This window comes from Cheilinus undulatus, linkage group 2, assembly GCF_018320785.1.
Source record: "Cheilinus undulatus linkage group 2, ASM1832078v1, whole genome shotgun sequence".
NCBI lineage: Eukaryota > Metazoa > Chordata > Actinopteri > Labriformes > Labridae > Cheilinus > Cheilinus undulatus.
Genome location: NC_054866.1, coordinates 28,096,831 through 28,109,104, shown reverse-complemented (window position 1 = coordinate 28,109,104; position 12,274 = coordinate 28,096,831). Strand labels below are relative to the sequence as shown.

At 38.6% G+C, this 12,274-nt stretch overlaps 1 protein-coding gene across 1 annotated transcript in view; it reads right to left on the bottom strand.

The window, feature by feature from the left end:
• The window catches only part of unc119a (unc-119 homolog a (C. elegans)), a 29,601-nt gene extending 19,210 nt beyond the window's left edge, over window positions 1-10,391 (bottom strand). The window contains exon 1 of the mRNA XM_041810047.1: window positions 10,086-10,391. Coding sequence (XP_041665981.1) covers window positions 10,086-10,209 — 124 coding nt within the window. The 5' untranslated portion in view covers window positions 10,210-10,391. The remainder of the gene's footprint in view (window positions 1-10,085) is intronic.
• Window positions 10,392-12,274: the final 1,883 nt, after the last annotated feature.

Genomic DNA, 12,274 nt, shown 5'->3' with positions numbered 1-12,274 from the left:
GGTTACCAGTCAGTCACAGGGCTGACATGTAGAGAAAGTCACTCTCCCACCTACGGGCAATTTAGTCACCAATTAACCTAATTAACATGGCCTGAGTACCCAGATAAAAAAAACTTTGCATTCTCAAGGAGAACCTGCAAATTCAAGGCTCTGTCTGACAGAGATTTGAACCAGATATTATCTTGATGCGAGGTGACATAATAACCACTGCAGCTGCGACTCAAATATGTGTGCTAGAATAACAAATTTATTTATTCAGGATGAAGGAAGGAAATATTTTTTTATCTGTCCTGTGAATAACTTCATGGCTTGATCAGAGGTTGAAAACAAATGTTTTCTATGCTAATTTAATTCAAGCCCTTCTGATTCTGATACCAGTATTGGGAAAGATGTCTGATTCTGCAGAAAATGTGAGTTTGGTATTGGTGAGTATTGTTTAACAATTTGATTCAGCGGTGTAGTGTATGACAAGAAGTGACACAGGTTATTAAAAGTTGAGTAACTTTTGAAAAATAAATCGTAGCATCCTACTTTTTTCCCCTCTTGAAGCCGTTCCACTGCAACCCATGCCTGGAACTTCGGTGACTTTTCTGGGACATTAAAGATTAAATCCACACCAGCACATCTGATATTAAATGTTTCTTTAATCCATTTTTCAAAACCCATTTTCGATCATTTATTGGACCCCATCGACCCCATATTGTTTTCCCTGAATGCTTTGCGAGGGGCTGTCAACCAATGGCAGGCTGCTCCATCATGACATTACTGTGTTAAAATTGCACATGCTTAAACATGCAGATCATGACGGATATGACTTGTATATTACATAATGAAAGAAAGAGAGGGAGCTTGTGATGTAGCCCCGTGTTGTTATTTCATATATTTTATATATTTAGCAGTAAAATGGACAATACTTAGCAGGAAAAACAGCTTTAAGGGTCACATAGAGGCTGTACATTATTTTTCTATTTGTTGAGCCATGTTCTGAATCACAGTAGGGCTAATATAATGTGCCAATTTTTGACAGCACTGTCAGTCCAGTAAGTTTACACCGGTATCGGATCGACACTTACCATCAGCAGATACCCAGTGTCTTGGTATCAGAATCAGTAGGAAGGAATAAATGGTATTGGAACATCTCCACAGGAGAATACTGATCTTGCCAGCACATCTTTACAGTCAATATAAAGCTATACTAATAGGCATGAAGACCACAAATAAACTAAAATAGCAGAGGTTACAAATGACATCCGTTCACTCAATCACACATCCTCACATCTTAACCGCAGAATTTGGTGATTACCATTTAACTAGTGACAGCAAGACAAACTTTTGGTATGTGTAAAATGTCTGTGGTGTGGTTTAGTCTTACAAACAAAGACAACTTGGTAGCTTCAGTATGAACACAGGTGAACTCTCTTAAATAACCTGCGCTATATTGAACAAATGTTAAGTTCCTACCACTCTGAAGTTATGTTGGTGCTATTGTTGTGTACTCTTTCTTGCATTGTGTGATGAACCAGTCGAAAACTTTCACTTTTGGCACCAATGCTGTTTATTCAAATAAAAACACAATCGGTCTGTCATTGTCACTTTTGTAGTAATAAGCTCCAAAAATGCAAAGGGACAGTATATTTTAGACTGGCTATAGTACACAGGCTAAACTTTTCAAGTCTGCAGTAGCCCCATTAGAGATGGCAGAGGGCGCTCATTTTACATAGAGTATCAATCCCAGTGGAAACTTACAAGAATGCATCTAAAGTGTATCTACACTATTAAAATGATATTAACTGATGGCAACCAATCGTAATTGGAACCATTAGTACCGCTTCTCTAGCCAAGAATGACTTAGGGCTTATGCAGGTTAGTAACTCTGGATTCCATTTCCTTGACAAAATGTGTTGCTCTGTATATTCTCAAGTAATGTCCTCCTTTGCTACCTAACAGTAAATTTGGGTCTAAAAGAGCTTTTTGCCAAGAACCTGTATGATTGTATACATAAAAGCTGTCCGAGCTTCTACTGAGCTTTGGGAGAAATGTTATGCAGACCTTCAGATTGAGCTAGGCTTTGTGTATCCCATAGACAGGCAAGTGTTGTCATCCCTTGAAGGTTTTTTTAAGACGATAAGAAATCAAGCTGGTGCAAATTATCTCAAATACTCCCGACCCCATCACCACCCCATTACATGTAATTTTCTTTAAATGTTCTATTTGAAAATCATGTTTGTGGAAATACCAGAGAAGCTGCAAAAGCTGGATGATAAAGACAAGTGTTCTAATAAGATCTGGACTCATGCAAGTCAGTGCATGCATTCTGTGATCAGGAAACTTTTATAACATGGAAGCACACTGCACAGCATGTCATACTTCAGCGCAGCTCACAATAAATGACACAATTTCTGATGCTCTGCATGACGCCACATATTTCTGCACACACCCATCTCTGACTGTAAGACACATACCTGAGTATGGACTGGGGATTTATCCATTTACACCCCCTACCCTTCCTTCCCTATCATGCTCCAAAAATAAAAAAGTGGTTGTGGACAGTGACCACTTCAGTTAAGAAGTGCATGTTTTTAATTCAAGTTAGATAATCAAAAAACAGGAAACCAATGTGTCAATACAATACAATAAATGTTGTGCTGAACCAATAAGCTCATCTATTTGCTTCAATAATTCTATTTAAAAGTAATTCTGTGGAAAAATCATCGTTATCTTTTCAATACAACATCTTCAGCACAATACAATATGCAGTCTATGAGGTGTCCGTTACCAGGATTTTGTGTCTGGCCACTTTTGCTGTGTCTAAAAATCCTATTTCCATCTATGAGCCATATTATCGAGACTTACAACATGGTCCCAAAATTGTTTTATAATTCAAACATAAGTTTTTAACAAGTTTCATCTCTGGTTCACTGGTTTCCTAAGGCTTTCCAAATAACTTTACTAGAATGGGTCTGAGCTATAATTTAGTCACTGGGGATAGTTGGCACTGCTCACTGAGTGTTTTGGCTATATAGCAGGAAAGCTGACGGTATGATAGAGGTGGTCACTGTTATGGTGATAAACCTCTGGGTAAGCAGCAGCATGAGGGAGAACTTCTACAGAGTCTCTGTCTCATAGCACAACATGACATATCCTAATAATGAACACAATGACAACTGTGTTATATCAGTCTAAATAGATTCATACTATTCTCACATATTAAGGTAACAAGAACTTCACTGTCTGGCAATAAAAAAAAAAAACATGAAAAATATGATGCATCACATGTAAAGCAATATCGCACCACCAATTCTAACATAGAGAAAGATCTCAACCTATGAAAAATAAAGATCCACTAAATTAATCTTCACAAAACTACATCTCATTGTCCACTAACACACTGTTTCTCAAACGTTTCAGCCCATGACCCAAAAATAAAGAATACTGTTCAAGAATAGTAGAGTGGGGACTTACATTTGGAGGATTTTTTAAAGATTACTCTGACTTCTACTAAATCTGACCAAACTACCATGTATTTATTTACGTGTATATTTTATGCATATTTGTATTTAGAAAAATTGGTCAGATATACTATTTGAAATCATTCAGGAATGTTCTTCGTTTTTGGAAAGCATCTAGCGACCCTCTCTCAGTGTCTCGTGACCCCCAAGGGGATCCCCACGTTGAGAGCTGGAGCACTAACAGAAAATAACACGTAACACTGCAGATGACATAAAGTTCAAGTAACTTCATTGCATGTTAAATGAGACTAGCTACAGCAAACTAACCATGGTTTTATTGCTAATCAAGATTTTCACAATCAGAAGATGGGTTTGTGGGCTGTAGCAGAAAAACTAATGGGTTGTGAACAAATGTTTATGTGATTAGTAGTACTGTTAATTTTAAAGGGTCACCCCTACCCTAACCATAACCTTCAATCAGTGCTGACAGTAAAATGTTTCATCTTTACCTTCCATACATTTGAAATAACCAGCACTAACGCTAACTAACATTCTTATATGAAGATAGCACATTACTTTATGTACCAACAGTTTTAACTGAACTAGCAGGTGTTCTTAGGAGTTAAGTGACACCATTCAACCCATCAGAATCCAGTATTCTACTGGACCCGAGTATAATTATTAATCTTTTTTTCAAAAGGATTTATGTGCAAAGTTGTTACATCTACTGTAATTCCTCTTTGTGAATGAAACCAGGGACCAAAACACCCAAACCAGTGCTGCTATAATTGTTATTTATTGTCTACTGTTATCTTCCATTAACTTCTTTCATGTGAATGAAACTCTTTTTGAGTCCTGCTATTTTTCATTCAACTCTTTATCAACACAACATAAAGAACATATTTTTTTAACTGTTGAGGATCATCCCTATTTAATCTAATGTAATTCAAATCCTTCAGAAATTTGATCCCATCAGGAGAAGGTTCAACATTCACCGTTTCATCTAAACTACCATAGTCATACATAAACAGATATGAAATACAGGAGAATAGAGGAGAGTCTGCCAGCAGCTGCTTAAATCACAGATATTGTCAAGTGCGATCATGGAGGTGTGTCAATTACTGATGTGTGACAAGCCGTCTGTCTCCATGTCAGATCACCCTGAAAGAGTAACCTTGTGACAGCTGTGCATGGGAGATTAAGAACAGGCAGCACCAATCAATTTTAATTAAAGCTGTATCCATTGTGTTGGCAGACATCACAGAGTGGAGATCCCGCCCTCCCTAGATAAAACACTGCTCTGTGTCCCAGACTTATTAAGGCCAAATAATTGATCACCCATTAGTATAATAGTAAGCAGACTGAGTAACTCATCTGGATGAGCATAATTACACACCAGTGTGGATCCTTTTAATCCAAAAATACCAGCGGTATGACACAGAATCTGGTTTGGCAAAGCCTTAAAAGCCAGTAGGTTAGCATCATTATGAAGGCGACTGGGAGTTTTGGCTTTTTAATTTTAAAACTGACCCAGTTACTTGGAAATTGGCAGCTGGTAGTAACAAAACAAACACCTGTCTCACTTTTAATTTCTTATATGTGTAATTTCTACACTAGTAAAAATGGTAAAAGGGACATATTATACTGCTTTTAAACATAGTCCCCTGTAGTCTAAATAAAACATCTGTGCTGTACTTCCAGAAAAAGATATGATATAGATCAAGCACTAGAGAGGGTTTTTGACCCCATATAAACTAGCCTTAAACAGTCTTTTTCAGAGTGCTTGTTTTGTTGTGTCTCTTTTAAGTTCCTTCTCAAAATAGTTCCTTCTCTGCAGCTCTCTTCTGTGCTGACTAATTTACAGCCCTGTCTTTCCACGGCTTTGGTTGTAGATACCAGGTTAGGGGTGGGTATCATTTAATATCTCATTATGACATCAAAAGGAGTGCAGATTCTGAACTGACCGTCAGATTTCATGTTTTTTACAGTAGGTGAAGACCCAAAAAGGAAAAACTGGATTTGCTTTTTCTCTTTCTTGTTTCTTGTAGGCGGATACTTCAGAGACCCATATCTACGTGCAAATGTCCAAAAAAGTGGATTTGTCATGATACCTCCCATTTAATGCATTTTTACCAGTAAAATGTACATCCTTATTCCACAAAGTGAGGCCTTTACTGACATCTGTATGGCACAGACAGCACATACAAAAACATGAGAAGCAGCAGGACAATAGCTGTTATCTCTTATATCGCTCCCTCTGCAGTAATTGTTAGGACTGTGCCAAAGAATATGCTCAAAAGTCTAGCCTCAGTAAACTGTGAGGTGCACATATGAACATAAGAAGAGCTATTTCCCCAACTGCTATAGTTTCTCCTCTTAATTTAGGACATTATGAGATCCTCTGTGTTGCAGTTAATTCATAGGAGACAAATTCAGAGTCCATTGAAAAACACATACTGACTGGTCTGAGTAAAGTTTTTAGTTAACCTTTTGAAAAAAGAGATTTAAAGGCTAAGACTTGAATCACTGGACCACTGCGTGAAAAATTACTGCAGTAATTTCATTTTTTTTTATAAACTCAGACTGTACATTAACAAAACTATAACAAAAACAAACAACAAAACAAATTTGTCCTGCAAAGAAAAAAAATGAATGCAACTGTTGCAAACCTAATATATGCAATGCACACTCTTACTGAACAGCTGTGTAATATAAGCTCTTTTTTTTTTACCCTGCAGCTTTAAGAAAAGTAAAATTGTTGTCACTGGGATAACTTATTGTGTCACACAGTGCACAAGTTGTGATGCAGTTTTTGGATTCAGACAGCCCTGAGATAACATCCATTGTTCTTATTTCATCTAAGTTAGACAGGGCTAGTCACACTGACATTTCAACACCTGCAAAAAGGTTACATTTTTAGTACGTTTGCCTTGTTTTGGCCTTCATTTGTTGGAATTATTACAAAAAAACATACACTTGGTGAAATGGTCGACCATGGCCTAAGGAGGAGCTACTGCATTTCTGTCTAGTATAACCTCATGATGGCAAATGACGAGTCTGTTTTAAGTCCAATGATTCAGATTTGTTTAATACAGGCTCTAAAGATATAATTCCACCTATCCCATCCATCTATGATGAACACCTGATATCAAGATACTACAACAGAAATACCACATTTTGACACAATTCTTTGATTTTTGGTTATATAGCTATATGATGTAATGTATAATGTGTTGTTACTTGCAGGTAAAGAGGACTTTTTCTCTTCTGCCTTAGTTGATAAATTATTATTTTTTTAACTCTTGCAGACTAAAGAGCATTTTCCATTGTTATGCACAAGAAACCTTATTCTGTTGCCCTGACTCAGTAACACACACACAATCTAAATAAGATAGAGTTTATGAGACAAGAGAGGCATTAATAAATGACTAAACAGCCACACAAAAACAAGTCTCGAAATGCGGGAACATGAAAAGCACTGGAATATATATGAATATGTCTTGGAAAGGATGCGTTCATCTTAACTGAGGAAAACTGAATCACACACCTCTGACGCTGGGATGCATCTGTCCTAGCTGTTGCCAGAGGAAGGTTGAAAAGATCCTTCATTATGTTGAACAGCAGTATTTCTGTAAATATTTGCTATGCATATGTATTAAACCAACTTTCATGCACACTGGTATGATATCATGGCAGCTTTTCTGGAAGATCTCTTTTCTGCTTCCCTCCATTGTTGTTACAAAGAGGTGCTGTGCCTCACTGAACCCCTCTGGCACACTAGAGGTGGGCTGCCCCAAATGGTTGCATTTTCTTCCCATAGGCCGACTTCAAAAAAAAAAAAAATCATTTACACTGTAGGGGGAGACATATTGTGCTCCCCTTTTTTTAGCTGCAATTTTCCTTTTCTCCCTTCAGAAAATGATACTTGAAGGGTGCTGCACACCATGCTTATCGCTGCAGTAAAGATGTTTTGAATGGTCTGATGTTTGAAATGATTGGGCCTTGGGGAGACATTTCTGAGTAGTAGTGATTTAACAGGAAATAAAGAACCAGATTCAGTGTGGACATGATATGGAATTGTAGCATTGTAGCCAGTATTATACAAACTTAATATTTTTACAGTTTTCTGCTGTATACGGTCAGTGAATGTCTTCAGAGCATCCACTATGTAAACAAGCTAGTTTACAACCTGGCATTACGATAAATGATTCTCTGTGCTATATAATTTTTTTTTGTTTGTTTTGGAAAAAGCTGTGTTACAATATTCCTGATATAATACAGAGCATTTGGATGTCAGTGGAGATCAAAGATTGCAGTACAATGATGAGTGATTTAGGTATGATTGCACTGATGGGGCCCAGTAAGATTTGAGTATGGAGGTAGAAGGAAAAACAAAGAAAACAAACAAATGGACAGATGATGATATGAGAGTCAATAATAATAATAAAAAAGTTCATCTGAGATTTTAATCCAGATATTTTCAAGACAGCCTGACAACAGACTGTTCATTTCTGATGGTCTGAGACTCTGTACATCTCAGAACTAAGATAAACACTAAAACTTAAAAAAATAGAAAAAAAAAATCACAGTTAACTTCCATTTAGGGTTATGGTAAGGGTAAGGTTTAGAAAACCGAACCTGTAAAATCTAACCTGCAAAACCTGATACAGCCAAGTAAAAAGTCCTCTTACAAGAAAAAAATATCTTTCCTGATATCACTCTAACGCAGCAAGTGTAGCTTATGTAACTCTATAAGTTACTGCTGTGCAAGCTACATTGATAACTGGGCTATGTAGCTACAGCAAAGCTCACAAAGCAGCTACATATCTACATTATCTGCGTAGATAAGTCGGCTTAACCTACGTTTGCTTAAGCTTACATTGCTATAGCTTACGTATCTAAAGATAACAGCGCTACATAGCTATGTAGCTGAAGCTAATCTCCCTAAACAGCTATGTAAGCTACATAGGTACATTATCAATGTTGCTAAGTTAGCTTTAGCTACATTTACTAAAGCTCACATTGCTAAAGCTAACTTTGCAACATTTGCATACATAGTAATGTGTGATTACATAGCTAGTGCAGCTATGTTAGCTTTAGCCAAAGCTAACAAGATAAAGCAAGCTACCATTCATGTAACTACTTTAAAACAGGTCGATACATGTTTTAATCCTGCATTAGACCTCTGAATCATTTATGAAATGTTTCTTAGTCTGTTATGTTTTCAATGTGTCATATTTATTCTAAAAATGGAAAACCTTGAAAAAAATACAAGTTTAGACTCTTGTTTTACACTCTTATCAGGCCTGTAGCTAGCCTACACTAACTTAAAGGCATTTCGTTATCTTTGAAGTGAGGTTGTATGCTAGGTACTTGGCATTAGTAGTTGCATTAGCCTCCAGTGATTTCAGTGAGCGCTGCCTCCTCAAGCAGGAAGGGCTAATTTACCAGTTTCGGGTTAAAATGGGTCAAAAAACAACGCTGGCAATTGTATGCTGTACAGAAATATTTTTGAAGACTTTTATCACTGACCCAAAAAGCCACTGTGTTAGGCACTATTTCGCAATGTGGGTTCAGCTACGTGCACTTCCACTTCAGTGTATCTGAACAGTTGTTTATGTATGCGAGTTACTCGTCTAAAACATTAAAATGAACGAATATTACTTTTCAATTTAGTGTACAATTGAAATAGCATTTTATTTTGTCAATTTTTACCCCAAACTTGCAAAATTATGCAGAGCTGCTACACTGTATAGCCTAGCTTCTCCAAGTGCTTCCTGTTTGAAGTGGCAATGGTGAAAGAAATCGCTAGATGCCCCAACTCTCGCTACTACTTTATAAAACCCAACTTCAAAGACACCGGAATATATTTTAAAACAATCATTAATTGATGGAGAATAAAAATAGTGGTGAAAAAAAAAAACTTCTTATAAGCTTAGGTTATTTGATTAGTTTAGACACTAGCCATCCACTTTGAACAGTCCCATTGATGTACACAGGCCATACTCCATAGCCCTGTTTGCATGACATAACCCGATAACAGTTTCATTTTTAACTAGAATCCTGGCAGTATTCTTCTTGCATTTGCCCTGGCTGACTTACTGTCTGAGACGAGCTATAATCAGCTGATCACATCTCTGGCCACCTGTTACAGTCCCTGTAAAGCCACAGGTGTCTCGGGGTAAGGATGTAGTGAGAGCCAGATTTCCTTTAGCAGGATTTGAGAAGCAAGAAGTACAAAAAGTGCTCGGTCTCTGTGCCTACTCAGTGTGCTCTAAACACCCACAATCATGCGGACACCTACAAAGACACATTAGTTTCATTTGTAGGAAAAGTCAAAACGTCGTTTGACCCATAAGTGATACGTAACTGTCCTTGGGTTAACCTGTAGAGCTTTATGACTCTAACACACACCGGTAAGAAGTGATGAGTCTTGTTTAAAGCTATAGAGACTCTGGGGCGCATTCCACTGTCGCTGTCCATGGTATCTGTGTATTTCCTCGAAAAGCGAAGGAAATGCTTCATCAAAAATACACTGAGTACAAGGAGGCAGCAGATGGTTTGCACTAATCTCCTCTAACTGTACGGCATTAACTACTCTTCACATCCTGCCAATTACAGCAGCAGGTCACTTACTCTTGGTGATCTTCTGCAGCCCCAGCACATCTTCGGGCGTTATTACGGTATTTCTGCGCAGTTCTTCTTCAGTAGTAACCGGGATCCCCATGTCTCCTGAGTTGCAGCCTTGCTGCACTTTCATGTCCAACAGAAGAGGTCTGATCGGAGCGCAACCTGGCAGGAGCTGAGCCTCTCTGATGCTCTCGGCTTCGTCGCCGCAGGAGCAGGAGATTTAGTTGCGTCGCAGCCTTTAGTCGCGCGCTAGGCTGGCTAATACACCGTGCAGCAGCAAACAGGCTCTGTGCTACTGCTACAAGAATAACATTCTCCCTGCCTCCTCCCCTTCTCGATCCGGTAAAAGATAAAAATCAGCCCTCGGCTCCCACCCTCCCGCGCTCGAGGCTCATCGGCTCTCTCACAAGCTATTTAATCCAAATCCGCTGGCTTTAAACTGAGCGGTGCTGCGTGCGTGGTTCACGGTCTGCGCGCCTCGTCATCTGCTCACACAGCAGCGCGTGAATGGCTGAGCTTCACATGGGAGCTGTTTATGATCACTCTTCTCTCGCTTCTCATCTAACAGATGCCAGTCAACTTATTAAGTGATGGGGGAAAACATAAAATTATTTTTACTGTGTCTGTAAGCTGCTAACTCGAAACTAGCAAGTGGATGAGTTAGCCTAATGTTGTGCTGACTCTCCGAGCTCCCACTGAGCTTTTTAGCTTCTCTAAACCTAAAGCTATGGGAAAAAATCCTTAGGTTTGGCTCTGTAGGGACTCAACAGGGTATTACGTTGCTTTTAAAGCAGTGTTAGGTTGCACAGCAACTTATAAACACGATGATGGCAGCCTAACACCTCAAAATGATGTTTTGCCTGCTTAAAATCATTCATTTAGTGCAACTAGTCATAAAACTTTGTCCTCATGGTGTTATAACTAATCAGTCTTTTTGGTTGCTTAATGCTTCAATAAGTTCACCAATGAGTCTGAAATGTGGACAGTATGTTTTTTAGTTATTGCCCTTGGAGAGTGGGTATGTATTAGGTTCTCACTGTAGATGCAGGCACCAACAGGAAACAGGAGTAAACTCAGTGCAAATATCAGAACAATTATCTTGGGTGCAGATGGTCTAGCAGTTAGGTTTCACCTCATGTTTTGAGGCTAAATATGTGGCTGGGGTTCAAGTCTGACATCAAGCTCCCATCCCACGTCATTCCCTACTCTTTTCCCTATTTCCAACTGTATTGGCCTCTCAAATAAAGGCATGCAAAAAAAAGATAAACAGTGCCTATGAAAGATATTCACTTCCTTGGATGTTTCACCCTTTTATCAATTTTATAAATCAATCACGGTAAATATAATTTGGCTTTTTGTAAAAAAAAAACCTCTTTGATGTCAAAGTGAAAATATTTCTACAAAGTAACTTCAGTTAAATAAAAATATGCAAAGTAAAATAAGGGACTGCATAAATATTCACCCTCTTTAAAGTGACTTATCTAAATCAACAGAGGTCCAGCCAAGTGGTGCCAGGAGTCCCAAAGTTAGTTAAATGGGGATCCCCTGGGTGCAGTGAATTTGTCTCAAGTGGTTGTAGTATAGACACCTGCATCTGGAAGATCCAGTCACCGGTTAAGCTGTATCCCTGGCTACCATTACACCATGACGACAAAAAACACCCCAAGCAATTAAGAAAAAAGGTTAAAGTAGAAGTCAGGGGAATCCATCTTCAAGAAATGGAAGGAATATGGCACACGTGCAAATCTGCTTAGATCAGGCCATCCTCCCAAACTGAGAGACCATGCAAGAAAGAAATGGAGAGAGAGGCCACCAAGACACCTGTGACTACACTGAAGTGGTTACAGTACAAGCTTCAGCAGCTGAGATGGGAGAAACACAGCATACAACAAATGTCTGGGTTTTCACCAGTCAAAACTTTATGGAAGAGTGGCAAAGAGAAAGACACTGAAGAAAACTCAGATTCTAACTCAGCTAGAGTTCACCAAGAAACAGGTGGGAGACTCCATCGTCAAGTGGAAGAAAGTTCTTTGGACTGATGAGACCCAAATGGCACTTTTTGGCTATCAGACACTCCACATCACCCCAAACACACCATCCCCACTGAATCCCAGTAGTGGCAGCATCATGCTGTGGGGATGCTTCTCAGCAGTCAGCCCCAGAAGACTTGTAAAGGTAGAGGGTAAAATGAATGC